This window comes from Sylvia atricapilla, chromosome 3 (genome assembly GCF_009819655.1).
Source record: "Sylvia atricapilla isolate bSylAtr1 chromosome 3, bSylAtr1.pri, whole genome shotgun sequence".
Taxonomy (NCBI): Eukaryota; Metazoa; Chordata; class Aves; order Passeriformes; family Sylviidae; genus Sylvia; species Sylvia atricapilla.
Genome location: NC_089142.1, coordinates 3,165,644 through 3,193,529, shown reverse-complemented (window position 1 = coordinate 3,193,529; position 27,886 = coordinate 3,165,644). Strand labels below are relative to the sequence as shown.

General features: G+C 53.5%; 2 protein-coding genes and 1 long non-coding RNA gene across 8 annotated transcripts; 1 reads left to right on the top strand and 2 right to left on the bottom strand.

Moving 5' to 3' along the window:
* Positions 1–1,609: 1,609 nt before the first annotated feature.
* On the top strand, positions 1,610–13,898 carry CTSB (cathepsin B). 5 transcript variants are annotated; one of them, XM_066314633.1, is made up of 10 exons: positions 1,610–1,632; positions 7,192–7,343; positions 7,879–7,964; positions 8,353–8,467; positions 9,052–9,170; positions 9,798–9,883; positions 10,571–10,717; positions 11,349–11,465; positions 12,224–12,352; positions 12,481–13,898. In XM_066314633.1, exons 2-10 carry the CDS (start codon positions 7,218–7,220, stop codon positions 12,576–12,578), a joined length of 1,023 nt encoding a protein of 340 aa, XP_066170730.1. In that variant the 5' UTR covers positions 1,610–1,632; positions 7,192–7,217; the 3' UTR covers positions 12,579–13,898. The 5 variants fall into 5 exon arrangements, with proteins under 5 accessions (XP_066170730.1, XP_066170725.1, XP_066170728.1 ...); XM_066314628.1 differs by lacking the exon at positions 1,610–1,632 and adding an exon at positions 1,647–1,696; XM_066314631.1 differs by lacking the exon at positions 1,610–1,632 and adding an exon at positions 1,650–1,672.
* LOC136358687 (uncharacterized) lies at positions 1,948–3,097 on the bottom strand. The gene is made up of 2 exons (XR_010743151.1): positions 2,749–3,097; positions 1,948–2,302 (listed from the first exon to the last, which is right to left on the bottom strand). It is a non-coding gene; the product is annotated as an uncharacterized lncRNA (long non-coding RNA).
* A 1,015-nt stretch (positions 13,899–14,913) lies between the features above and the next one.
* Positions 14,914–26,881, bottom strand: FDFT1 (farnesyl-diphosphate farnesyltransferase 1). 2 transcript variants are annotated; one of them, XM_066314626.1, is made up of 8 exons: positions 26,734–26,881; positions 25,519–25,616; positions 21,490–21,673; positions 19,472–19,600; positions 18,883–19,074; positions 18,111–18,287; positions 17,738–17,890; positions 14,914–16,595 (listed from the first exon to the last, which is right to left on the bottom strand). In XM_066314626.1, the coding sequence occupies exons 1-8, from the start codon at positions 26,833–26,835 to the stop codon at positions 16,374–16,376; spliced, it is 1,257 nt and encodes a 418-aa protein (XP_066170723.1). In that variant the 5' UTR covers positions 26,836–26,881; the 3' UTR covers positions 14,914–16,373. The 2 variants fall into 2 exon arrangements, with proteins under 2 accessions (XP_066170723.1, XP_066170724.1); XM_066314627.1 differs by lacking the exon at positions 25,519–25,616 and having other exon boundaries at positions 26,734–26,845.
* Positions 26,882–27,886: the final 1,005 nt, after the last annotated feature.

Genomic DNA, 27,886 nt, shown 5'->3' with positions numbered 1-27,886 from the left:
GTCCAAGGGCATTGAAGAATAGAAACATTTAAACACATCAAAACCATGCCCAATTATACTGCATAAATACTGGGTTGTGCAGTCAAAGGTATTAAATGTTATTCTGATTTTTCTCATCACTTCACTAGAAAATCTTCTCAAACCAAAATCAATCTTTAAAATGTGAGGGTGACCAAAAATTGATTGATATAAATGGAACCAGGGAAAAAAAAGGAATGTGCTCACTGGTTTCTGATCACTGATTAATTATTTTTGGTTCCAGGCCACATGGTCATTTCATTTCTGAGAATGGTGGTGAGTACAGTTTTTCCCTCCTCTTCACAGAGATGGGTGAGAAAACAATTTAATTTATTTTTTCTCATTAAAGAGAAGCTTTAATATCATTGTGGTTTAGAATAGGACTTGAAACTGGCTCCTGAGATGATTTGAAAATTGGCCGAAATTTGAGGGGAAAAGTAACACAGTAACACAGTGAAATATTTCTGCATTTCCACATGAAAACTTCAAGGGATGCTGGCAGGATGGAAGTGGCATGGAGACAGGGTAGTGATGGGGTGCAAGGAGTGTGGAGTAGGAAAACTGGATGGGATAAAGGCGGGTCGGAGGAGGGAAGCAGGAGGATCACAGAATCCCAGAATGGTTTGGATTGGAAGGGACCTTAAAGCTCGTTCCTTTCCACCTCCTGCCATGGACAGGACACCTTCCACAATCCCAGGTTGCTCCAAGCCCTGTCCAGCCTGGCCTTGGACACTTCCAGGGATCCAGGAGCAGCCACAGCTTCTCTGGGAAACCTGTGGGATGCAGGTGGAGTAGAAAATGGATAGGTGTGGGATGCAGGTGGGATTTAGGAAGGATACAGGCAGGTTGGAGGAGGAAAGCCAGATGGGAGAGAGGCTAGCTGGAGGAGAGAAACAGGAAGGAAAAGGGACAGAGGCAGGATGGAGACAGGATAGCAAAGGGTGGGATACAGGTGGGATTCAGGAAAAATCCAGAGAGGTTTCTGGAGAAAAACTAGATGGGATGGAGGTAGGATGGAAGAAGGAAGCAGGATGGCATTAAGCAGGGATAAAGGTGCGATGCAGGCGGGATTGAGGAGGAATGCAGGCAGATTGGAAGATGAAAACAGAACGGGATGGAGTAGGGCAGGAAGGGAGAAAGGCGGGAGGAAGGACGCAGAATGAGACGGGATGGGATGGCAGAGGGTGGAACAGCTGTGGGATCGAGGAAGGTCAGAGGCAGGCTGGAGAAGGGATACAGGCGGGCTGGAGGTGGAATTGAGGAAGGATGCAGGCAGGTTGGAGGTATGAAAACAAGGTGGGATGGCGCTCGGCAGGAGGAGGGATAGGAGCAGGGGCGCAGGCAGGATGAAGGAACCAGGGGCAGGGATGGAGGCACAAGGAGAAACGCGCGCAGGCAGGAGCAGGGACGGAGGAAGGAGGGAAGCACTGAGGAGCAGCGATGGAGCCGGGAGCAGGGATACACGGAGGGATGGAAGGAGGGAAGGAGGCGGGCTCTGGGGGCGGGCAGCCGGCAGGATGCTGTCACACCGGGGGCGGGCCGGCCCGGGATGACTCAGCCTCCGGGACCTGCCCCGGCCGTGGCTACCGAGAGCTCTCGGGGCCGTGAGTGCCGGTGAGTCCCCGTCAGTGCCGGCGGATCCCCGTGAGTCCCGGTGAATCCCCGCGAGTGAACGCCGGTGAGTGCCGGGGACGCGCACAGCCAGCGCAGCGGGCGCGGCGGGGACCGACAAGGGAGGGGATGCTCAGGGACAGGGGACACGGAAATGGGACACCCACGGCCACGGAACACCCGCAGGAACAACAGCAACAGCGTCTCCCGCTTTTTCCAGCGCTGTTTTTGGGGATTTTTTGTGCGGGGTGAGGGAGGGGGATGCGCTGCGGCGCTGGTTGTTGCTGGGGAAAACGAACCCTCGAAACGCGTGAAAGCTTCAGGAAGGGTCACGGGAGGAGAGAGGAGACCTTGTTTTTATGATAGAGGCAGGGAAAACACCGCAGCCCTGCTCGTCAGCTGCCGCCGAGGTGGGTTTGGCCCCCCGGGAACATCCCGTGATGCCTGGGTTTGGATCAGGACCGTGGAATGGCGCTGGAGAAGCTGCCGTGCATCCCCCTGGCCTGGAGTAAATCTCTCATCCCCACATCCCGCTCTCAGAGATGCTCTGCGGGCGTGATACAGCAAAGATCGCTTTCTTCTGGCATTCCCCTCTGGATTGCAGATGAAGGGAAGGGATTTCCGCAGCACGGGGTGTCCGGGGGTTGTGCAAGACTCTGGTTCATGGATTGGTCTGTAAGAGAGGGGGGAAAAAAAAAATCAGTGCAGCCTAATTTGGGCGGAATCTTGTGTTTTCCATGCTTGGAAGCTGCAGAGGTGAGTGCTGCAGCTTGTCTCAGGAGGGAATTATCTTGTCAGATACAGAGCAGGTTTCGTAGGATTGAAATTAGATGATCTTTAGGATCTCTTCCAACCCAGACCTCTCTAGGATTCTGTCATCTTACCTGGGTTAGCGATCTGGCTTTGCCAGAAGGGAATAAGCGTGGGGAGGAGAACCTCATGTCGGTTTTTTTTTTTTTTGTTTTTTTTTTTTTTTTTGTTTTTTTTTTTTTGTTTTTTTTTTTTGTTTTTTTTGTTTTTTGTTTTTCCTTGATGAAAAAAAGTAAATCAAGCTTTGGTAATGCAGCGAGAGCTGTAATGGAGTCACCAGACCGCGGGGTTTGGTGCTGCCAAGCTCACCTGGTGACGGCAGCAGGCTGAGCTGGATCGGGAGCCGCAGCTGAACCTTCCTGGGCTCGCTTTGTTGTGGCTCGGAGTCACAAGCCCTGGCAGAGAGAACAAAGGACAAAGCTGGGCCCAGGCTGGGGGCTGGTGCTGAGCAGGACACATGATTTGGGCTGTGCTGAGCACCCCTGGCCCTGGAGGGTGTTGTGGAAGGGAAGGTGGGACAGCTTTCGCCTCGCTCAGAGCCTTGAGAGGGTGTGGATGGCTCCGTCTGTGCCTGCAGGGGCTTGGCCCGGACACTGCAGGAGCTGGGAGATGCTCCAGGGCTGTGACTTATCTGTGGTCTGACCTGCCTCCACCGAGTCATGTGAGCTGGACCGGGAACAGCCGGTTTGGGGCTTGGGTTGCTTAAATAAAGTTGAGTGGGACTTGTGGGCTTTGTTTTGGGGAAGGAGAGACCTTGGTGGTGCAGAGGTGAAGGGATTCGCTGCTGTGGGCGCCGTGTGCCCGCCTCGGCTGCTGGGAGGGTGATGTGGGATGCTGCTGAGCTCTGGAATATCAGGGTTCGACTGTCAGGAGCTCTATCCGTGAGAAAACAAGGCAGGGAGCTGCCCTGGCGCCGAGATCTGCTCAGGAGGGATGGAGATGGCACTTGGGTGGTGTCTCCTCCTTCCCTCCTCCTCTTCCTCTGCAGCACGGCGGGCTGTGGGTGGATGCTGCAGCACCAGCAAAGCCACAGCCCTTGGGGTGCTCTCCTCCCTCGCAGGCTGCAGCTGCTCCGAGCAGAGCCTTCAGCCTCGCTGCCTCCTCCTCCTCGCTGCCTGGAGAGGGGCTGCACTCAGCTGCCCCAAATTTCCTCTTTCTAAGCGACCAGCTGAATCGTGAGTGTCCTCCCACGCCCAGGGTCAGGTGTGCTGCTGGGTGTTTGTATTTCTTGCTCATCCTTCAAGAAAGGGCATTAGCAGATGCTTTGGATCTCAAAGTAGGCTCTGCTCTCAGTCCAGAGGAAGGTGGAGCAACCTGGGGAGTTTTTTTGCAAGCCCCAAACACCCTCCTGCCACCTGGGGGATTCTGCAGGGTGAAGCTCAGGGGTCCTGAGAAGCCCAGCAGCCTCGTTTCTGTTTCCAAGCTGAGGTGCTGTGGTGGGATGTGAGCTGTGGATCAGCCTTAGCCAGGGTTATCCTGAAGCTGAGGCACCTCTGGAGATTTGGGAAAGGATCTGAGGTTCCTAGGGAAGCTCCTCTGCTCTCCTTGCTGCGCACAAAGCGGGGGCAGATGTGTGCAGCAGCTGTGATGCAATTTTGGTTTTTGGGGCTGCTGCTGTGGGGTTTAAACGGCTGTGAGGTTTTTTGATGGAGAGGAGGGGTGTGAGGAGCAGATAGCAGTGCTGGGGGAAGCACCAGTGTGATAATGCTGCCAGGGGAGGCTCCTGCTGCTTGGCTCAGCTGGGACAGGGGGGTGAGGGAGGAAAGCAGCAGCTTGTTTTTTGGGATGCTGCATCCCCTATCTCTTGGGGCAACCAGTTCTAGTGCCTCACCACCCTCACAGGGAAGAATTTCTCCCTAATATCCCATCTATCCCTGCCCTCTGGCAGTGGGAAGCCATTCCCTGTGTCCTGTCCCTCCATCCTTTGTCCCAAGCCCCTCTCCAGCTCTCTTGGAGCCTCTTTAGGCACTGGGAGAGGCTCTAAGGTCTCTGGGGTTGTTGTGGTTGGGCTGCATGTGACCCACAGCTGGTGGGAATCCATCCTGACAGTCCCGTGCCTGTGTGTCCTATTTACAGACCTGCTGTACACGGGATAAAGCCAGGGAGAATGGGGGGGTCAGGGAGGGAGAAATCCCATGGGGAGTGAGGATTTCCCCTTCCTTTCCCAGACAGATCTTGGGATACCTGCTGCCAGTTGAGAGTGTCAGCTCCCAGCACCCAAAACTTCATGGCCATAGGAAACTTCAAATAATAGAAAGGTTTGGGTTCAAGGGGTCTTTAAAGGGCTTTTAATTCCAACCTCTCTGCCATGGACAGGGACATCTTTAACTAAATATTTTTACTATACATCAGCTTGCTCAGAGCACTGTCCAACCTGACATTGAATGTTTTTTGGGATGCTGCATCCCCTATCTCTTGGGGCAACCAGTTCTAGTGCCTCACCACCCTCACAGGGAAGAATTTCTCCATAATATCCCGTCTATCCCTGCCCTCTGGCAGTGGGAAGCCATTCCCTGTGTCCTGTCCCTCCATCCTTTGTCCCAAGCCCCTCTCCAGCTCTCCTGGAGCCCCTTTAAGCCCTGGGAGAGGCTCTAAGGTCTCCCTTCTCTTTCCCAGACTGGACACCCCCAGCTCTCTCATGCCCCAAAAGGAGGCTCCATGCCCACAGGGGACTTTTTGGGTTGTTTTTTTTTGTTTTGGTTTTTTTGGGGGGTTTTTTTGCCTCGAGAGTCATCTGGCTCCCAGCTATTTGCTTTGCTGGGTTTGCTGGCCCTGGGCCATGTCCATGATGCAGATGCAAAGCAGCAAGAGCTGAAACTCTGCCTGTCGAAGGGGAAACTGCTGGGATCTATTTTCAGTTCGGTTTCGGGTTGCCTGGAGAGTGTGGTCTGGTAACCCGAGGCTGGGAGATGTCCCGTGTCTGTCCCTCAAAAGCTGGGTGCCTGGCAGGGTGGCTTTCAGCCTGTCAGCAGATTTACAAACATCCTGCTGAGAAAAAAAAAAAAAAAAGGTGTAATCATGTGACTTCTGGCCTCATAAACGCCTCTTGCCTTTGCTAAGGGAAAATACCGAGTTGACTGCGGGAAGTACAGAGGGTTTTGGGGGTTGACATTTGTGTGTGTGCATTTTTTTTTTTTATAACTTTTGTGAGATTTTTTTTCACTAAAATGTGCTTCAGCTCAGGCTGGTTACCAGCAGGCTTCCTGTGGCCTGTTGTGGGCAAAAAGCACAGTCGTACTGTAAGTGTATATTTATTTTCCTGGGTTTAACCTCCTTCCTGCTGAGTAAGCAGGACAGCACAGTCAGCAAGTGCCTTGCCTGCAGAAACCTCTAAGCAACAAAATATTCATCAAACCCCTGAAAATATGCATAAAACCCCTTCAAAGAGGTAAAATTTAGGAGTGGGAGGGCCCAAATGCTGCTGAAACTCAGCTGGGTGGTTTTTTTTGTTTTTTTCTTTTTTGGTTTGAGAGTCCTGCTGAAAGCACGAAGAAGAAGGGGGAACAAACAAAGAAATGGTGGAAGGAGGAGTGGGAAAGGAGAGAAAAAAAAGCCCCTTTATGCAGCGAGCTGCAGCCGCCTGGGCTCGCTGCTGGCAGAAAGTAGGACACTCCTGCTGGGTTTTCTTCTCTGGAAAAGGCTAAACTTGGCTGTGAGTGGGAGGAAGCAGCCGGCAGGGAGGTGTGGGATGTCTCCCCATCCCCATCCCCTGCTCATCCAGCTCGGCTGCTGTGGGGTTTGTGGAGCTGCTGGCAGGAGCTGCGTGTCCGGTTTAAGCCGGGGCTTGCAAAGGTGATTACACGTTCAGCTCGCTGAGTTGAGCAGGAATTAAAGCCTGAATATCTCTGCCGTGGAGGATCTGAGGTCTTGGAGTGCCCACCAGGCTTGGGGCTCGCTGGGGTGGATGTGGGGCTGGGAGAGTTTGGAGGAGGAGGAGGAGGGTGCCCTGGTGTGTTTGCAGAGATAAAGGAGCTCGTGATGTGTCTGAGTGAACAAGTGTTTGCTGGCGCTGGGGGTTGGTTTGAAGTTGGGCAATTCGATGTGAATTAGGTTATAGGGGAGCAGGGAAACCATGGAGCCCTGGAGTGGCTGTGGGGCTGCATTTTGTGTGGGTGCTTTTGCTCCTGCACAGGAGGCTGTGGTCCTTTCTTTCCTGCTCTTGGATTTCCCCTGTGTCTCTGATCCATAAATTTGGGCTTTCCTCACATCCTGCACCTCCCTGGGGAAAAGCTCCAGCGGGAGGGGAGCAGAGGACAGCAGCCACAGGTGCATGGACAGGGGGGTCACACCTGGGGCTGTGACACCCCCAGGGCAACGGGCTGGCCAAAAGTGAGGCTCTGAAGTCTAAAAATGTAATTTGGAGGAATATCTTTCAAGAGAAGAGCAGGGCTGGGGCCTATCAAGTGCCACGCCTGAAGTTTGGTGTGGAGGTTGGATGCCACTTTATTCCTTCTCCTGGTCCTTATTCTCCGTTGTTGTGGAAGTAAACAGAGGTTTTAATACCCTCCAAATCCCTTGGATCAGCTTCAAAAGGTATTTTCTTGCTGCTGCTAATCCTGCAGTGGTCAACAAACAAGGTTGCCTTGTCTGATTTCTCCTGAGCTGCAGGCGTGGGGTTGTTACTCTCTTCCTGTGTCTCTCTCCTGACCTTTGGGGCACTTGGGGATTTGGAGGGATCTGGTGCAGCCACACATTTAGTGCTGCTGAGCCCACCTTGGGCATGTTTCTGACGCTGCTCCAATCTGGCTGCAGGTGGAGTGTCCTGTTCAGGAGCCAAGATGTGGCTGTCCGTGTCCCTCCTGTGTGTCCTGGTGGCCTTCGCCAACGCTCGCAGCATTCCTTACTTCCCTCCTCTCTCAGATGACCTGGTCAACCACATAAACAAGCTCAACACCACCTGGAAGGTGAGTACTGGGCTGATTTGGGGTTTTTTTGGGGAAGATGCATTGCTGACGGTCTCCTTGTGGGATTCAGTGGTTGAGCTTTGGGAGTGTCACCGTGGTGGTGACATTGATCCAGCCTTGGTCTCAGCTGCCTTTTCCAATGAGGTGGTGCTGTCAAGGGTTGCTGCAGTGACAGGAACTGGGGAGCTCCTCTTTGGAGCAGAGCAGGATGAATTTGTGGAATAGAAGCAATGTAAGAGGAGGAACCTCTGCAGGAGGCTGGAGACAAGCAGCAGGTGTCCAGTTCTTGGTGACCTGACCCTCCTTGTCCAGTTTGCTGTGTCCAGAACCTCCAGCTGGACCTGTCTGGTCCTGATGGGCTGATCCTGGGCCGTGTTCTGTGTCTGTAGGTGGTTGGCTCTTGGCCCCTGGGCTTTGCAGCCAGTGTCAGGCTCTGGTTGGGATTTGGGGAGTTCTGGAGCACCAGGCTGTGGTCCCAGAGATGCTCTTGGTGGCTCTGGAGACTCAGGTCCCAATTCTGTGTGTCTCTCCCCAGGCAGGGCACAACTTCCACAATGCTGACATGAGCTATGTGAAGAAGCTCTGTGGCACCTTCCTGGGTGGGCCCAAGCTCCCCGAGAGGTGAGTGCAGGGAGGAGAAGGTGAAGCTCCAGTAAAACTTGTGTGGAACCTTCATGAGCATCTGGAGTGGGTGAGGGGCTCTCCTGGCAGGCTGTGGGCAGCAGGGGGGACATTTTTCATGGATTTAAGCACGGAGCACACGTGAGGGGGAAAATCCATCCTGTGCCTTGCCAGATACTTGATTAGTTGTTCAATTTGTTATCCTTGAAAACGAACACGCCAGAGGAGCTGCTGAGCTGGTCTGAGGACAGCACCAGTATTTATGCTCCTTCAGTGAGCAAACAACAGCCCTTCTCCTCCAGGCCACCTTCAGAGGAGGCTGGAGAGTGCAGTGCACCCAGCTGTGGTTTGCTGGTGTTCCTGAGACAGGATTTCCCTCTCCCCACAGGGTGGATTTTGCTGCAGATGTGGAGCTGCCCGATAACTTTGACTCACGGACACAGTGGCCCAACTGTCCCACCATCAGCGAGATCAGAGACCAGGGCTCCTGTGGCTCCTGCTGGGTAAGGACAGGGGAAGTTTGATGTTGTGTTCATAAAATTTACTGGGCAAAACCTGTGCCTTTGTACTTGCTGCTGAACCCCCTGCCATGAACACCCCCATCCCTGGTGTTCCAAGCCCTGTCCATGGACACTTCCAATGATCCAGGGGCAGCCACAGCTTCTCTGGTCAACCTGTGCCAGGGCCTCCCCACCCTCACAGGCAGGAATTCCCTCCCAATATCCCATCAATCCCTGCCCTCTGGCAGTGGGAAGTCATTCCCTGTGTCCTGTCCCTCCATCCCTTGTCCCCAGTCCCTCTCCAGCTCTCCTGGAGCCCCTTTAGGCTCTGGAAGGGGCTCTGAGGTCTCCCTGGATCCTTCTCTTCTCCAGGGGAACCCCCCCAGCTCTCCCAGCCTGGCTCCAGGGGCTCCAGCCCTGGGAGCATTTTTGTTACCCTTTGTGAGGGGACACTGTGGAATCCTGCAGTGTCTGAGCTCCTGGGTGGCTTCTCCCAGCCAGGCCATGCTTGCTGCACTCATTTCCAGGAGGTTTCCTGGTTTCTCTGCCCCGTCCAGCTCTAATGGGTGTTTTGGGGTTGCCCCCAGGCTTTTGGCGCTGTGGAAGCTATTTCAGACCGGATCTGTGTCCACACCAACGCCAAGGTCAGCGTGGAAGTCTCAGCCGAGGACCTGCTGTCGTGCTGTGGCTTTGAGTGTGGCATGGGGTGAGCTGCTCCCTGTCCTTGTGCACCTGGAAGGTGGTTGGGAGGAGCAGGGGCAGACCCTGGAGGTGCTGATTGCTTCAGCCCTGCCTTCATTACCTCCCTGAGGAGCACAAAGCTCCTCCAGAGGTTTGTGCTGTGGATGAGGGAGTTAGGTGGGAACATAAAGGTGATGCCAAGGATGGGATACATCCTGTCCCCAGCACAGTGGATGGTGATGGCTGCAGTCACATAGTGATGCTCTCCCACACAGAGCTGGCAGCTGCCAAAGCCAAAGGAAGGATCTTTTCATAGTCCCACATCATTGGTTTTCAGGCAGAAGCCTTTTGCCTGGTTTTCCCAGTTGTTGAGCACAGGACAGGGAGTTGAGTCTCCAAGTGCTGTTGCTCCTGGCAGCAGAAGCTGCTCAGGGACGTGGTAAGGAGGCACTTTGGGATTTGGAGCCATGAGTGCTCTTCCTTCTTTGCCTGAGGCTTTAGTGTCTCAAGGCAGATCCTGGGGAAGAAAAGAACAGACTTAAAAAAGCTTTAATGTGCCCAAACCTTCCTTTGAACCATCCCAGGCTGGCTCCATTCCCTTGCCTCTCCCAGAAAGGGATGGCTGGGGCTGGAGCTGGTGCCTCTCTCCCAGGTGCAATGGTGGTTACCCCTCCGGCGCGTGGAGGTACTGGACAGAGAGGGGCCTCGTGTCTGGGGGTCTCTACGACTCCCACGTGGGTAAGTCCTGGCAGAAACCCTTGGGGAAGCAAGGAGGAGCATCTCTGCTTGGCTAAGGTTCATGTTTTTTTGGGGCTGCTTCTCTCCTGGTCTGTATCCTTGTGGTTGCTCCTTCCTTCAGCTTGAGCACCTCTGCAGTCCCAGCTGGCTGCCCCTGCCCCCATGGCTCCTTCTAGTCACTGCTTTGGGACAAAGGTCCCTGAGCACACCCAGAGGCAAGAGGCCCATCTGGGAAGGGAGCCAGGAGCCCTCAACACACCTCTCAAGGCTCCTGTTTCCATAGCAGGAATGAATCAGGCTGTGAATTTCGCGTTGTTGCTGGTTTTGAAACAGTTCACTACACTTTGGATGAGGTCAGGAGTCTTCCTGACATGTTTTCCCCCTCAAAAAATAACTTCCAGAATTGGAACCCTCTGCCTCCCCCTGTCATGACCATCAGTTGGTTCACGTTTCCACCTTTTCCATCACCATTTGGAGAAGGAGGTGGTGGGCAGTGGGTCTGGTGGGAAACACATTCCTCATGGAGGAATTGCCCATCTGGCAGGGGAGGGAGAACCTCCTCCACCCCACTGATTTTTGGGGTTCCCGGGGCGGAAAGGCATTTCTCTGGGGTGTCTAGTGCCTTCTCCAGCGTGGCTGTTGGGACCTTTGGGGCCAGCCAGCTGATGTCACCTGTGTCCTGGACAGGCTGCCGGCCCTACTCCATCCCACCCTGCGAGCACCACGTCAATGGCACACGGCCCCCCTGCACCGGGGAGGGAGGGAGCACCCCGAGGTGCAGCCGGCACTGTGAGCCTGGATACTCGCCCTCGTACAAGGAGGACAAGCACTATGGTAAGGGAGGTGGCCTCCAAAGCAGCCCCACAGCTGCTCCTCGTGGCAGCTGGGAGGGTTTGGTAGGAATGAACCCGTTCCTGGTGGGTTTGGTTTTTTTTTTTTCCTGTGCCCCGTTCCTGGAGGCTCCATTCTGGTGGTCCTGGAGCAAACCTGAGTGTGGGAGATGAGCAGTTTGCGTTTGCTGAGACTCAGCTGAGAGCAGGGGGAACTGGTGGAACTGGTTTGAGTGCACATGGTTTGCTTGAGGAGTGTGGTGCTGAGCCCCATCTGGTGTCCAAACCACCTCCAAATTTCCTTGGCAGCAACCAGCCCTGTACATTTAGGATAATCTGGCTGTTTTTTGGAGATTTGTCTTCACTTTGAGTCTTTTGGGTTTTAAAAGGAGAACGTGCAAGGAAAAAACTAAAGCTGTCTGCAATGAATCTTTGGGTACAAAACAGCTCAGATTAAAAAATTCCCTCTAGAAGAGGGATGGCTGGAGCCCACTTTTCCTGCCTGGCTGTGTCAGTCCCTGTGGAGCTGCTGGGTTTGGATTTAACCTGAATTTAGGTGCAGGAGGCCTTCTGCAGGGTCACACTGAGCAGGCTTGGTTGAGCCATCCTAATGGTGGGAATTCTCTTCCTTGTAGGCATCACATCCTACGGAGTCCCTCGCAGTGAGAAGGAAATCATGGCTGAGATCTACAAGAACGGCCCAGTGGAAGGAGCTTTCATTGTTTATGAGGATTTCCTGATGTACAAATCTGGTGAGGAGCAGCAGTGGGGCTGTGGAGGGGAGCCCTGTTCCCTGCTTCATCCATAGGGTCCATCCATGGGCCTGGTCTTCTCCAGAATTGGAGATCTCAGCCTCACACTCGAGTGTCTGGTGTGGCAAGGACATGAGCAGATGGCATCTCGTGTATCCAGAGCAGGAATAATCAGTTCTTGGGACTGGATCAGGGAAGGAACCCCAAATTCCAGCGGACAACAACAGCTCCCATTTTAGGACCTCAAAACTCTTGTTTTGAACTGCCTTCAACCCCTTGGGGAGTGTCTCTGGGTGCATCGGTCACAGAATCATGGAATGGTTTGGGTGGGAAGATAATGATTAAAAAATCATCTCATTCCAATCCCTGCCATGGGATTGGGACTTTCCACTATCCCAGGTTGCACCAAGCCCTGTCCATCCTGGCCTTGGACACTTCCAGTGATCCAGGGGGAGCTACAGCTTCTCTGGGAAACCTGTGCCAGGGCCTCAGAACCCTCACAGGGAAGAATTTCCTCCTAACACCCAACTTAAATCTCCCATCTTTTAGTTTAAAACCTTCCTCTTCTGTCCTATCACTATCTCCCTGTGTAGAGCTCCTTCCTCCAGACTCTGCACTAAGTTTCAGTTTCACATTTAACCAAAACCTCCTCCTCAGCCACTCTGGGGGTTGTGACACGGGGTGGCCCCCGGGCTGTGGTGTGGACAAGCTGTCCCTGTTGACATTTTGGGGTGGTTTTTTTCCTTTTTCCCTTGCAGGGGTTTACCAGCACGTGTCTGGGGAGCAGGTGGGAGGCCACGCCATCCGCATCCTGGGCTGGGGCGTGGAGAATGACACTCCCTACTGGCTGGTGGCCAACTCCTGGAACACCGACTGGGGAGAGAACGGTGAGCACCATCAGGATTCCCTGCCCCATTTCCCCGCCCCGTTCCCCTCAGGTGGATGGAGAGAGTGACTTTTTGTTGGTGTTTTCTTCTTTCTTTTTTTTTTTTTGTGGCTCTTGGTGTTCTCCCAGGCTTCTTCAAAATCCTGCGAGGAGACGACCACTGTGGCATCGAGTCCGAGGTTGTGGCTGGCATCCCCAGGACAGAGCAGTACTGGAAGAGGATGTAACTCTGATCAAACCACTCTGATCAAATAATCCTGAGTTCCCTGATGCTTTTAACTGATAGCGGGTTGGGTGCAGAGACCCCCCCCTTCTAAAAGAGACTCTAGTTCAGGTTACTTTATTAAAGCTTTTTATCTTTTCTTTTTTTTTTTTTCCCTCCATTTTTTTGTCCTTTTTTTTTTTTTTTTAAATTTTTGGGTTTGTTTTTTTAAATCGTACGGTGGAGCTGGAGGTGGAACTGCTCTCTGCCAACCTCCTGCTTCAGAGGGGTCACAGCAGGACACTGGGGCATTCCCTGCTCAGAGGACTGCTGGAGAGCTCACTGGCCTCTTGGAATTTGGTTAGCCTGGACCCCTTCCAGCTCAGTTTGGCACTGGGAGGGCAGGAAAACTGTATCTTTGTGCTGGGATTAGAGACTTGGTGGGGCAGCAGAGGTGGATGCTGCTGGAAAGCCATGGCCAGGGGGGATTTGTGCACCCCCAGATGGGTTGATCTGACTGTTAGCACCTGGAACAAGCAGGGAAGAATTTCCTGTGAGTGTGTGCCTTGAATTGGCTACAATTAGGCCTATTAATGACAAAATACTGATGAACTTGATGTGGGGTGGCTCTGGCCAGAGCTGCCTGCACCAAGTCCCTCGTGCATTGACTGCTCTGCTCCATCCTTCTGGCTTTTTAAACCACTTCTTCCTCAACTGTTCACTGGCTTTTTTATCTGCTGTAGTCTGGGGTTATTGATGCTGGGGAAGGGCCTGGCTGGAGCTCCGTGAGCCTTTGCCCAGATATCCTGCAAGCATCTGGGAGGGCGCTGGAAAGAGCAAAGCCTTTTATTTCCTCCGTGGCTGAGCAGCTTGATGAGTGCAGGTCATGCCTGGGCAAGGGTGCAGCACCCAAATTTGGGGTGCTTTGGGGCTGCAGGTGCTGAATGCTGAGCTGAGGGATGGTTCCCTGGTCTGCTGCAGGGAGCTCAAGTAGATGCTTGGAGGTGTCTCACAAACTTGGACACAATTAAAGCTTTTTTTTTCTCGAGCCACAGGCATTAAAGAAGGTAAAAACCCTTATTTTTGTTACTGGGGGGAGGTGAAATAGGTTGTGTATAGGAGGAATCATGTGATTTGCCAACACTAATATAGCAAAGAGCTTTTTTTTTATTATTTTAAAGCACAAAATGTATTAGTGAGCTGAGGCTACGGGTCTGAAATGTGTGAAGCAGGCTCTCCATGCACTGTAAAATAGCCCCTTACCTCTGCTTGCTCAGGCACCAGTGAGGCAGAGCTGTGCTGTATTTGGCTGGAACACCTGTGCCAATAAATGATTTCTCCAGAATCTCTGCTCCTGGCTCTTGGTTGCTTCTGCTTGGCTTCTCCCAGTTCAGATGATTGTCTGGAGTGGAAGCCAAGTGAGACCCTTCTGTCTTCAGAGAATGGTTTGGGTTGGAAAGGACCTTGGAGATCATCCAGTTCCTCCCCTGCCATGGGCAGGGACACCTTCCACTATCCCAGGCTGCTCCAAGCCCCAGTCTCCAACCCGGCCTTGGACACTTCCAGGGATCCAGGGGCAGCCACAGCTTCTCTGGGTTCACCCTGTGCCAGGGCCTCACCACCCTCACAGAAAACAATTCCTTCCCAATATCCATCCCTGCCCTCTGGCAGTGGGAAGCCATTCCCTGTGTCCTGTCCCTCCATCCCTTGTCCCCAGTCCCTCTCCAGCTCTCCTGGAACCTCTTTAGGTCCTGGAAGGGGCTCTGAGCTCTCCCTGGATCCTTCTCTTCTCCAGGTGAACCCGTCCAGCTCTCCCAGGCTGGCTCCAGGGTCTGTAGCCCTCAGAGAATCTCTGTGGTCTCCTCTGGACTTGCTCCAGGAGCTCCACATCCTTCTGCTGTTGTCCCCATGGCTGGAGGCAGCTCTGCAGGTGGGCTCTCACCTGAGAGGGGCAGAATTCCCTCCCTCGTGCAGGTGTGGTCACTGCCAGCCCTGTCCTGTGGCCCTGCTGGTGACAGCCACCCCTCGGGCTGTGTGCTGGGGTGGGGAAGGTTCTTCCACCCCGAGCAGAGAGCAGCCAGGACTTGTCCCCAGCTCCCTGAGGATGCACCAGGGCCCTGGAGCACGTGCCTGCAGCCCAGAGCTGTGCCATCACTCCTTTGAAGGGGAATTTATGGACCCTCAGCTGTCCTGGTTAAAATTCTTCCTCCAGGTCTGGCACATTTTGGGAGCTGTATTTTATTAACCACAGTTGGCACTAAGAGAGCACTGGACTTGCATGAGCTGAGGGTTGTAACCTGTGGGGAAATTACTGGTGTAAAAGAAATGTCAGCTGAAAAGAAGAAGGAAAAAAAAAAAAAGACAATTCATCACTTTTATTTTTTTTTTTCCCAAAGAAAACTTTAAATTTCAACAAGACAGGAAGCTGCACAAAGAGAGCTACCTCGAGTTTCTTTAGGACAACAGCTTAAAACTATCTACACCAGGAACTGTGGAGTAGGGGTTCTCCTGCTGAGTAACAGCCTGGCCACAGGGGCTTGGCCTTGCAAAGACCACCACCCTGCAGCTGGTAGCTCTGTCCTGGGCCAGGACATGGGCACTCCTTCCCTTCACGACACCAAAGCAGCATTTGAAGGGGGCAGGGAAGGACCCTGAAAAGTAACAGTCCACCCCAGGAGAACAGGACTTGCCTTTAGTATTGTTTTTTCTTGTAAGTTCCAGCCTGAGGTGTTTGAAGCCAGCAGTGGGAGCCTCCTGCAGCTCACACATCACTCTGACCCAAAGCCAGAGCCAAGTGGACCAGGGAAACCTGCCCTGGTCACCTCCTTGGTGGCTCCAGCCTTCCCAGCTCGTGGCAGAGATCACTCCTGCCTCCCAGGGTGATGAATGCCCCCCTAAAAAAGCATCCCATGAGGGACAGCAGGGTGTGTCCCTCACTCCCCTGCCTTGCTCTGCCACGAGCAGCCAGCCCCTGGGGCTGAGTCAGCACAGAGCCCAGAGCCTGCTGTGGAGTCAGCCTGGGCTTAAGAGCTCAGGGCTGTGCTGGCAGCTCCCTCCTCATTTTAACCACCTCCCCACTGCTGAAACAAGAGCTGTGTCACTGCAGGGGCCATCTGTCCCCAGGCAGGGAGCTGCACAGCTGCCTTTGAGCTGGGGGCACGTTCAAGTGGACAGAGTACCTCACCTCTCATCTATTTAACATTAAAAGGGCTCATTTCAGCATCCTTCAGCACAACAGAAATAGGACCTGTCTCCAGGCTGCAGGATGTCAATCACTGAGGGCCAGAAAGTGGCCAGAGCTTTTTCCTTGGATAAGGAAGCACATTCCTCTCCCAGCTGAAGCAGTATCTTTCCAGCACAGAGCAGGGACCGGTGAGGGAGAAGAGGCTGCCTAACTAAGAAATGGAGGTAAAACCCTCAGGGTTTTGCTCAGCTCTGAGCTGGAAAGATGCCTCAAATCTCAAGGAAGAAAAGAAACAACTGGAGTTTCTATTTCAAACCATCCTAATGGAAAAAAAAAAAAAGAAAAAAAACCAACCAACAATCACCCAAAATATTCAGGCAAATGGAAAAAAAGGGAGGGAAAAAAAATACTCGACCCCAAACACTAGGACTCCAATCAGCAGCCATCAAAGCAGACAGCAAGGGCGGTGAGGATGGAGTCCAGCAGTGCCACACTGTCACCCTGGGGGCTGCAGCTCCCCGGTGTCCCATCCTTGTCACCGTCCCAGTGCTGGGCCACCCCCAGGGCAGGGGACGAGGAGCCTCCTGCCCCCTCCCTGCTGCCCATCTGCTCATCCCCTCACCCAGCCACTGCCCCTCAGTTCTCTCCTGCCTGCACGTACTCCTCGGTGGCCTTGGAGAGGGTGCTGAGGTACTGCCAGCTCAGGGCTGCCAGCAGCATGGCACAGGACAGGTAGATGGGGGAGTAGTGGTGGCGGGAGGCCATGGGGCTGCCGGGCAGGCTCATGGCACGGATGGAGGAGATCACCTGCTGCGTCTTGTTGGACGAGGGGTCCGTGCTCGGGATCTTCTGGTAGATCTGGAGGAGGAGGGAAGAGAGGAGTTAGGGCTCGCACAGGAGGTTTAGGAGGAAAATGGGACGAGGCTGAAGTTTGAAGTGAGCTCGGTGGTGGAGTGCCATGAAACAAGGGACAATTGGATGGGTCCAGGGGCCATCTCCCTTGGGAAGTGCACTAAGCCAAGCTGCCTCTTGAGGGCAGCCCACGATGGAACATGGACCACACGATCCCTCATCCCCCCGTGGTGATATTGGGACCAGTGGCCATACCGGGCTCAGGGGTTCTCACCCTGCAATCCTCACTCACTGTATAGCCCACCTCAAACCGGTGGGAACATTCCTGCCTGGAAAGAGCCACATCATCACCTGATGCTGTGGCATTTGGAGTTCTCTTCTCATGGCCTCTGAGATACTTGTCTGCAGGAGTCTGAGCAAGGTGGGCACAAGCAGAGACCCTCTCCTGGGTTAAAGCCCTGCAGTGTCACTGTCCCTTGCCATGGGATCAGACAGTTCACAAGGGCAGCTCTAATAACCCATGGTTTGGGGACTCCCTGCTGCAGAAGTGAAGTCTTTTTATTTAGTATTTAATTCCTCACTGGAACTGGGTTTTGGGAAGGGGGCTGCTTTTTTCCCACAAAACCACCCACCAGCTGACTCTCCACGTGAACTTTTAATCTCCACAGGACCCTGAAGTCAGGAGGAAGTCATAAGGTTCCCCCTGAAACTCCTTATCTCCAGGCTGAGCCCCTCCCCAGCTCCCTCAGTCACTCCTGGTGCTCCAGACCCTTTCCCAGCTCTGTTCCCTTCTCTGGACACGCTCCAGCCCCTCAATGTCTTTTGTATTGTGAGTGGCCCAGAACTGACCCCAAAATTGGGTCAAGGGGATGGGCACTGCCCTGGTCCTGCTGGACACACTCTGCTGGTCCAGGCCAGGATGCCACTGGCCCCAGTCCCTACTTCCCAACACAGACACAGACCAAGGGCATGTTCAAGGGAACGCATCAAGCACAGTTTGGTCCAGGCCAAAACCACATCAGGGTCACCACTCCCCACCACCACTGAGCCAAGGATATAATGAACAAATTCCCGTGTATTCCCAATTTCACCCCAAGAATGGGGACAGGGAGAGGCAGAAACGACTCAAAGCAAACTGCTGAGCCTACCTCTTCCACATACTGGTACATGATGGCTTTGACAGCTTGTATGTTCGTGGCATCCATCATGAGGGTGACGGCCTGGCCCTTGCGGATCTTCACCACCCCCCTGAACACCTGCTGGTTGTTGTAGCAGGCAGCCAGCGTGGCAATGGCCATCACCTGAGGAGAGGCAAGGAAAAGCCTTTACTGCACTGCAAGGAACTTGCCAAAGGATCACCTTGTCCACAGTGACATCCGTGGAGCGGAGCCACAATCTCAACCACAGGAACGGCAGGAACCAAGAAATAAAAAACCCCAACGACACAGAACCTCCTCCACCTCCAGCTCCACCCCCAGCTGAGCTGCAGAGGATGAGGAACCACTTGGAAGCTCAGCTCACCTGGGGGATAGCGCAGAAGTTGAAGACACTTTGGTTCTTGAGGCGGGACAGGTAGGTGAGGACGTCGGGGACGTGGTGGAGGGCATTGGTGATGAGCTCATTGAGGCACTGCACGGCCACGTCGATGTTCTCTGGCTTGGCAAGGTCCGAGAGCTTCTTGGCATATCTGCTCCAAACCTGAGCACCAAGAGAAGTGTTCATGAATTGGAGGGTGCATTGATGTCATCAGAGAGACACCAGGTCTGCAAGAGCAACAAGAACCACCAAAAACCCCCACAGAACAGCCTTGGAGCGTCCCTGGGATAAAGAAAAGCAGGAAGGGCAGGCTGAGGAGATGTGACAGTGGCCTTGGTGTACACAAAGAGATGGTAAAGAGGGTGCAACTCATCTCCACATCTTTCCTAGGGAGGGAAAGGAAAAGGTGAGTCACACATCGAGAAATGCCCTGTGAGACAGATGAGCCACATGGAAAAGGGGAAGAAAAAATTTTTGGACATCCTGTCAGGCACAGGCAGAGCTGATCCTGCTTTTGAGAGTACCAGGTACTCTCCTGGGATCTCAGCCAGTCTTATCCTCCCTCATTCCTCGAGAAAACCTAGCAGAGAGGAGAAAAAGCTGCCTAAGTAGTTCTTGGCAGTGTGTGGTGACACCACCCTGTCCTTACATCTGCACCCAGAGAGCTGCAGACAGATGTCAGCCAGCTGTCACCAGAACTGTGATTACCAAGAAGATCCACAGCCAACAGTAGTTATTTTATGAGGTTTTTCCTCACCTCTCTGGGCCAGAACTCCCTTCCCTCCAGCTGGTCCTCCAGATAGTCACGGATGATGTTGGTTTTCTGTAGGAAGAGGCCCATGGAGTTTGCCAGATCTGTGTCCTGCCCCACGATGGAATCTTCCAGCTCTGATGCAGAGAAGAGACGGGAAAGGCCAATCCCCACCAGCCCAGCAACGTAGTGACAATACTGCCAAGGAGGTGCCAAGTTGGGAAAGGGGGGAAAAAGAAAACAAGATAAAAGGAGCAGTTACAAAGAGCTGCCTGTTTGTCACAGTGAGTTTTACAAAAAGCAACTGACAGTTCATTTGATTGCAAGTTCTCATGGCCCTCCCTGGGATGTCTCCGCTTTCCCATGAAAACAAATACATTTTCCCAACAAGGATGCTCTGTCTCCTGCTTCCACAGGGACAAGGTGGACCCTACTTGGAAGTGTTCAAAAAACTTGTGGATGTGGCACTCAGGGACATGGTTCTGTGGTGGCCTTGGCAGGAATGGCTGGACTTGATGATCTTAGAGGGCTTTTCCAACCTGAACTCCATGACCCTGCTCATGCTCAGTCCATTCCTCTGTCTGGGCTGACTCACCTTATCCCACTCATGCTGAGAATCCACCTTTTTCTCCAGGAACTCTGCCATCCCAACACCCATCTTGTGGCAAATATCTGAAATCACATCCTGGTAGACCTTGGACAGGTTTCTGAACTCCATGGAGATCTGTAGCACGGTAAAAACAGAAAGATAACGTTCAGAAAGAAAGAAAAAAAAAGCAGCAGAGCTCAACATTTATTAAGAAATCAGAAAAATACTGTTTACCAGGCTCTAATCCTGCCCTGGCTGGAGATCTGGGACAACTCCCCCAACCTGAGCTGTTTCAAGGTCCTTGGAGCTCAGGCTCAGCCTGTTCCCAGTCTAAACGGGATGGTCTCTGGCAGGAGATCAGACACAGCAAAATCTTTGGGAAGGCTCTGTGGCCTTGGACTGGTATCATCTGGGAGCTGCAGGACAAAACTGACTGCATTTGGTACACAGAGCTGTTTTCCTCTGTAATTTGAGAGCATTCCACAACACCAGCCACAGGAAAAGACCCATGGGAGGTTTCTGGTCCTCTGTTCTCCCCAGCCCTCTCCAGTTCTGGCTTCACAGGGCATGTCTGGCACAACTGGAAAGGCATCAAGCAATGAGGGAACTGTGAAATCCTGCTGCATGTCCAGTACTGTGACCATGGAATCACAGAGTGGGTTGAGTTGGAAGGGACCTTGGAGATTCTGTGGTTCCAATCTCCCTGCTATAGGCAGGGACACCTGCAGTGCCTCAATTGCTTCCACACTGAAAAAAAAACCAACTTAAAAGTGCATCCTCTCTTTCCCAAAACTGTGGAGCATCATGTTTCACTGTGCTAAGCTTTATTCCCCCTCAGTGGGTGACTGAAGCCAGCCCAGGGTTTGTGTGCAATAAGGGTTTGTCTGTAAAATAAATGTATCCACTGTCCTTCTGTCTCTGTGGCTTCAGTCCCTTACACAGAGGAGCACAGCCTGCAAATGCACCTCTATGAAATATTATTGGAAGTTTTTTACTATAAGGGTGGTGAGGCACTGGCAGAGGATGCCCAGAGAAGCTGTGAATGCCCCCCAAAAAACTCAGGGTCAGGTTGGACAGGGCGTGGAGCAACCTGGTGAAGTGGAAGGTGTCTCTGCCATAGCAGGGGATGGAATGGGATGAGCTTTATGGTCCCTCCCAACCCAACAATTCCATGGTTCTACAAGTCTATGATTATTAAAATCACACCTGAGCATGGGTTGCCTCAAACAAGTAACATACACACCAAGAGAGAACAGCAAAGTGCCACAAAAGCCAAGCCACTGACATACCTACTGTATCCTTACACACCCAGAATCCCAACACAGACATCCCCTATAGCACTCCACCCTCTGACAGGCCACAGTCACCCCGAACCTGAGCATCAAAACACACCTCAGTTCTCCAAACATTTACCCCATTCCCACTGCTAGGGAAAGCCTGAAAAGGGTAGAATAAATTAAAAATGGTAAAAACTTGAACAAAACAGAATGTCCTTGGAAAATTAGATGCTCCTCACCAGAACTATTCTATTTTTTCTTCAACAGAGCGAAGAACAAAAACTCTAAAAAATCAACTCAACAATAAAAAAAAAATTAATGCAATATTGCTACTAGGAAGAGTGAGGGTGATTTTTGTCTTATATTATATATTCTGGAATGGTTTGGGTGGGAAGGGCCCTTAAAGCTCATCTCATTCCACCCCGTGCCATGGGCAGGGACATTTCCCACTGTGCACACAGGCATAGTGTTGGGTAACAACCCCAAATCTCTCTCCATAAGACAATGGTCATCTGCTCTTCCACTAGAGGAGGCAAAAAGCCACTTTTCCAGGGCTGGCACTTTTCCACAGCCAGATTCCCTCTGGCTGGCTCACAGCATTGCACCGTGTTTGGGTTTCTCACCCCAGCTCAGCGCCCAGCCCAGCTGATGGAGCCCTTGGGAAGGTCTGTGGGACTGAACAAGGTCTGCAGCCATCACATGGAGACAACCAGGCACCCAGAGGTGCCACAAGGAGCAAGGACTTACCGTGGGGAAGTCTTCCAGCACCTGCCTGTCCTTCTCCTTGCTCTCTGTGTACTTCCAGTCTGGATGGTAGAGATGGGAGTGGAACTCGTGCAGCATCGGGACCTTGACATCCAAGGGGATGCTCATGTCATCCTCTACAGTGTCCAGGGCACGGAGAACCAGGTAGAATATACACACTGCATGTCTGGGAGGGGAGAAAAACCAGTAATCCTTTACTTGGGAGTGCCTGGGAGGCAGGACAAACAGCTGGGATTAACCACAGAGCCTTCAGCCTTTGAGCTCAACATGTCACACACACTGGCACTGCCAGGTCCTTGCTGCCTTTGCAAGACACCAGGCAGGTTAGGAAATCCAGGATTTTCCCTCATGAGGAGAACTACAGCATGATTTTTGGGCTTTCTGAGGTGTGTGTCAGGGCAGGGTCAGGCCTGTGAGCTCCCTGAGCAGGGAAGATCCAACCCTGCAAGAAGGGCCAGCCCTCACCTGGACCCAGAGGACAGACCCTGAGCTCAGGTTACTGGGAAAAGCAAATGTAAAACAGGGAAGGGGGAAAAAACCAGATGTGTTTTCCCCATCACTCCCCCTTCTCTGCACATCTTTTACCCTGTTGGGGGGGAATAAAGGGGTCACATTGTGCAATAAGAAAATCAGGACTGGCAGAAAGAGCTAAAATCACCCTGTATTTTATATTTCCAGGACGAAAACATTGGAGGCAGCCCATGTGTCTCAGAATCTCAGCAGGAAGCTGCTGCAGAGCCACCTCCCCTCCTGCTCCCACTACCCCTGCATTCCCTATCCCTGCCTCTACCATCCCTGCTTCTTTCCCCACCCCTGCTTCCACATTTCTGCAGCTGAAAAAAAAAAACAAAACAAAAAAAACCACCACCAACCCCAAACAAAAAAACCAACAACAAAAAACCCCACACAAAACAAAAAAACAAAAACAAACAAAAAAAACCCTCCCAAAAAAACAAAAAAAAAACCCCCAAAGCCACAAAAAACACACCAAAAAACAAGCAAACAAAAATCCCCCACAAATCAAAACAAAAACAAACAAGCAAAAAAACCCTCCCCCTCAAAAAAAACCACAAAAACAAAACCAACCCAAACCAAAAACAAGTCCTGATGGCAAGAAATGCAGTTTGCAACTCCAGGATTTATATAAAATAATCCCCAGATCTCCACCAGCACAGGGATATATGCCAAGGAGATGAGGCATTTATTAATTGTTTAACAAAGGGAAAGTAGCTTGGTCTGCTTACATGCTAATTACCAGGTGACAGTGCTGTACTTTTAGAATGACAATGTGCAAGCAGTGATTAACAATCCAGGGAAAACTGGTCTGCCCTTAGAGCCAATACTGTTAAATTTGGCTTTTATTTTCCTTGATTAGAAGGGTATTTAACCCCCCTGTCAAAGCACATGAGCAGCTCTCTCGTGCTCCTGTTCCTTTGCATGACTGAGTTTTTCCATTCCAGCCGGGCTGCAAACATTCATCCAACAGGATGCAAGTGCCCAAAGCTCCAACTCGCTTCCAGGAGCCACCAGGAAAGGCAGAGCAGAACCTGGAATGCCATCCCAGAGGCACCTCTCACAGGGGCATCATGCCCAGGGAAGAGCCAGCAGTAATTCCAGAACCCAGCACAGTTAAAACACTTATTTAACCCAAATTCTGCACCCAGACCTTGCTTGCCTCCCTAACTTCCCTGGTATACTGAATTTAGATCCTTGGTAATTTTGGCAAATCAAAGGAAGAAATTCTTTGCTGTGGCACAGGTTGTCCAGGGAGGTGGTGGATCCCCCACCCCTGGAAACATTCAAGGTCAGGCTGGACTGGGCACAAATGGAAGCACCCACTTGCAGAAAGAACCAGTGTGGATCTTCCAGAGCTCCAGCTCCAGCCCCGTCCTGGGTGCAGATCCCTCCAGCCCAGGTCAGGAGGTCTCCTTTCTCCTTGCCAGGACACACAGCCTCTGCTGAACCTTCAGGATTAGATCCTGAAGAGTTCCAGAGACAGGCAGGACCATGGAATTGACAGCAGAGAGGCAGGAGCACCCCTCTTCTCCTCTCCATCACCAGGAGAGGAGCTGTGAGCTTGGATCATAATTCTTTTCCACCTCCAGCAGTTATGGTGCTGTTGGCTCAGCCGTGGATGAAACTGCAGTTTTGAGCCTCCCACCTTCCCAGAGAACACCCTGACCATGGAGCAACGAGCTGGGCAGGGCTCTGGCCAGCAAAACAGGCAGTTTATGGGGCCAAAACAAAACAAGCACGGAGGAATCAGACATTTCGGCTCAACTACCAATAAATACCCTGTCTGGCCAGGGAAGCACTGCTCCAAGCACTCCTCCAGGAGTTCCCCATTTTCCAGCAGCCTTTTTGGGATGCCTGTCTGTAACCACAGGGGCTCAGCTGAGCTCCCTGACGGGGTCAACATCAATGCAAGCACTTTTTTGACCCAGCAAAATTAATATCTTCTGTGAGGCTGTGGCTCTGCCTATTTCTCTGTCCTCCCTATTTTGTATTTCCCTTGTTTGACCCTAAATTCTCCAGTGGAGCTCCCAGCCTTTGAAAATCAGTCTTTCCTGATCCACTACTGAGCCAGCTGTAATCCAACCACCAACCCTGCCCAACTGTGGGTTGCAATGATCAGGCAAGAGCATTTTTAGGATGCCGGGCAGAAGTTTCTGTGCCCTGAAGGGTGATCCTGATCCCAGCAGGCTGCAGGGCAAGGATTAAAGGACAAAAAAAGACAGACAAAGAAAACTGCAGGAAGTTTGAGGCAAGCACAGGGCAGACACATTGCTAACAGGTTTCACAGTGTTTTCTTAATATTTTTTTTCTTAATTCCTGTGCAGGAAAAGCATGGAAAATAAAAAGCTTAATTCTTGGCCCAATTCGTACTTTTCCACGCAATTCCAGCCAAACCACTGAACTTCTCTGCCTTTTCTGTCAACGAGGCTGCAAACACCATTTCATGGGGCACCGTCCAAAATGCCAAACCAGGCCTCAGAAACCCCACAGATCACCCAGGGTTCAGGGTGGTGCCTGCAACTGCTCAACAAAACTATCGGATGTGCCTGGAACAACTTCCAGAACCCCTAAATTTGATCATCAACCCATCCTGGGATTAACTGGGCATTTAAAAACTGAGATCAGTCATTGTCCAACGAATATAAGGAACTACATGGAGAATAATTACATGGCATGAGGTCCACTGGCCAGCTAAGCTTTACATCCTCTGTTCCTATTCCCATCTCCAGCTTTTCTGCACAGGGCAGCAAAATCTGCACAGCAAAAAATGAGTGTGCAACAAACCCAACTGTGACAACTGCACAGGTTTTGAGGCAGCTGCTCCCAAAATCACCTCCCAGGCAGGGCCCAGACCCTTGGTCAGCTCCAGGTTTCTCCTCACCTCCAGCCTTTGTCCAGCAGCAGCCTTGGCAGTGCCAGGACACATTCCCAGGGTGTCACACAAGGCACACTGCCAGGCCCTGTGTTTAACAGTCTGCTGGCCAGGAGGCTCAGCCCGCAGACCCAGTTTGGGGGGAAGATGCAGTGCAGAGGGGGGATGTGGTACAGGCAGATGGGACGTGAAAAACCCCACGTCCCTCTGCACGGGGTGGGGCTGAGCTGAGTGAATCCAGTCAGCTCCTGATGGGAGAGGGAGCATGTCCCAGCAGCTCCACTAGGAGGGAAAAATGGTGTCTGGGGGTACTGCATGGGCCCAGCTCTGGTACTGGGGGTGCATCACACCCACCAGCTCCTGAGGAGACCTGAAATTGGGGGGGGCTACTGCACCCACTAAGTTCCCAGTGTTGGGGTGGCATTGTACCCATCACCTCCCAGGGAGGAGGAGAATTACCCCCACCATCTCCAGGGGATTCCCCGTGTCGGGGGGAAAGCTGCACCCGACCCTCCCGAGGATCCCCAGCGCTGGAATAACACCCCACTCTCCACCCTCCAAAGACCCCCAGTGCCGGGCGGTCACCGCACCCCCTCCCCGGTCCCCGCGGTCCCCCAGCTCACCGCAGCTCTCCGTCCAGAGCCTGGATGACGGCGGCGAAGCTGCGGCTGGTCTGGTTGAGGTACCGATAGCAGGTGCGGAGGCCACATCCCAGCGAGTCCTGCGGGCAGAGCGGGGCGCGGGGCGCGGGTTGGAGGCGGGGGGCGGCGGGCGGCGGGCCCGGGGCCGCGCCGGGGGCTCCGCAATGCTGCTGCTGCTGCTGCTGCTGCTGCTGTCCCCGCCGCCGCAGCGCTGCCCGCGGGGTGCTCCGAGGTGGGGACAGGGTCAGTGTCCGCCGCAGCACGGACACGGCCCGGCAGCCGGCCGCCATGGGGGCGCGGCGGCGGCGGCGGGGGGCTGCGGCCGCTCCGCCCCGGCCCGAAACCCGCCCCTTAACCCGCCCCATCCCGGCTCTGCTCCGGAGATGCTGCCATGTACGGACAGCGCCGGGGCCGTGCGATGGCCGGAGCCCCGGGGATGCCTGCGGGGTACCGGCACCGGGCAATGCAAGGGATGCTCGGAGCTGGCGGGATGCATGCGGGTACGGGCAGCGAGCAGTGCATGGGAAGCCTGAAGCCAGCGGGATGCTCGGAGTCAGTGGGATACCGGCACCGAGCAATGCAAGGGTGCCCGGGGCCGTGGGATGCTCGGGTAGCACCGAGACTCTGCGATGTCCGGTATTGGTACCGGCACGAAGCAAGGGAAAGGATGCTTGGAGACGGTGGGATACCCGGAACCGGTGGGATGCTCGCAGGGTACCGGCACCGAGCAATGCACGGATGCTTGGAGCCGGTGGGATGCTCGGGAAGCACTGGGATTGTGCGATGCCCAGTGTCAGTGCGATCCGCGCAGGGTACCGGCACCGGGCGATGCTTGGAGCCGGTGAGATGCACCAGTGCACAGGATGCTCGGAACTGGTGGGATGCATGAATGCACAGGATGTCCAGAACCGGTGAAATGCCCGGAACCGGTGGGATGCACTCAGGGCACGAGCAGTGCAATAGGATACCGGGAGCCGGTGCAACCAGGAAGCACCGAAGTGCACATAAGGCGCACAAAGCTGGGCAGGTCCTATACACGCTGGATATGGGATGTCACCCATGACAACGGTGTCATGTGCACCGGGACATGACAGTGCCCCCCACCTCCTCCTCCTCCTCCTCCCATGCCCTGCTCCCCACCGGCGCACCGGCGACAGCGAAATGCATCTCGCCGCCCGCGCATCCGTCGCCGCTCACCGTGTCCATCCGCGGCATGACGGCGCGGTAGCCGCCCATCTTGAAGCGCAGCAGGTTGTAGATGTCCTCGGGGTGGCCCAGCCATTTCCGTAGCAGCTCCATTGGGGCCGCGCTCAGAACCCACCGCCGCCGCCGCGTGCTCCCGCCTCCCCCCCCAAGCCGCCGCTTAACCGGGAACGGGCGGGGCCGCGCCAGCCCCGCCCCGCAGCCAATCACAGCGCTCGGCACATCGCTCGGTGGGGCGGGCGCGGCGCCGATTGGCGAAGGCGCGCTCGCACCAGGGCAGCGCCAGCCAATAGGAAAGCGGAGCGGCTGGTGTGACGGCCGGCGGCGGGCGCTGATTGGCGGGGACGCGCGTCGGCACAGGCGGAGCGGGAAGGAGTCGGTGGCCCCGAACCCGCTCGGGTGAGCGTGAGGGCAACGGCGTCGCCATGGAGGGACGGGAGGGTTGGGGTGGGAAGGGAGCTTGAAGACCTTCCCATTCCATCCCTGTGCTATGGATAGGGACACCTTCCACTAGCCCAGGCCGCTCCAAGCCCCGTCCAACGTGGCCTTGGCCAGTTGCAAGGATAGAGAAGCCACAGCTTCTCTGGGAATTCTGGGGCGAATTCCTTCCCAGAATCCCATCTAACCCTGTGCTCTGGCAATAGGAATCCATTCCCTCTTGCCCAAAGTCCCTCTCCAGCCCTCTTGAGCCCCTTTAGGCTCTAAAGTCTCCCTGGAACCCTCTCCAATCTGGAAAGCCCCAGCTCTGAGCCTGTCTCCGTAGCAGAGGTGCTCCAGCCCTCAGAGCATCTCCATGGCCTCCTCTGGACTTGCTTCAACAGTCCACATCCTTCCTGTGCTGAGAACCCAACACATAGCCAGCTCCATCCTCATCCTTCAAAGTGCAAGATTCACCTTTTGGGGTTCTTTTTTTCTAAGTGTTTTTCTTCCAGAAGCTGGGCTTTGATCACCACTGTGCGTCCCTTCCAACTCAGGCTATTCTGTGATTCTTTGTTTTGGAAGAACACTTTGTCAACATCCTGCAGAAGAGACATTAAGCATCTTCTTTGGCCCCATAACCCCATTAATTCGTTTATTCAGCAATCCCATAACATGCAACCATTTAAAGGCGTTGCAGTTCACAGGGGAGAGGCTGTGCAAGTCTTGC

What these genes read in the sequence shown, in the direction of transcription:
- CTSB (XM_066314633.1), top strand. Translation starts at nt 7,218, where the DNA reads ATGTGGCTGTCCGTGTCCCTCCTGTGTGTCCTGGTGGCCTTCGCCAAC. An exon ending in GCTCCTGTGGCTCCTGCTGG is followed by an intron (nt 8,468 to 9,051) that starts GTAAGGACAGGG and finishes GGTTGCCCCCAG; the next exon opens with GCTTTTGGCGCTGTGGAAGC. An exon ending in CAAGGAGGACAAGCACTATG is followed by an intron (nt 10,718 to 11,348) that starts GTAAGGGAGGTG and finishes TCTTCCTTGTAG; the next exon opens with GCATCACATCCTACGGAGTC.
- FDFT1 (XM_066314626.1), bottom strand. Translation starts at nt 26,835, where the DNA reads ATGGAGCTGCTACGGAAATGGCTGGGCCACCCCGAGGACATCTACAAC. An exon ending in GCTCTGGACGGAGAGCTGCG is followed by an intron (nt 21,674 to 25,518) that starts GTGAGCTGGGGG and finishes CTCCCCTCCCAG; the next exon opens with ACATGCAGTGTGTATATTCT. An exon ending in ACTTCTGCGCTATCCCCCAG is followed by an intron (nt 17,891 to 18,110) that starts GTGAGCTGAGCT and finishes GCCTCTCCTCAG; the next exon opens with GTGATGGCCATTGCCACGCT.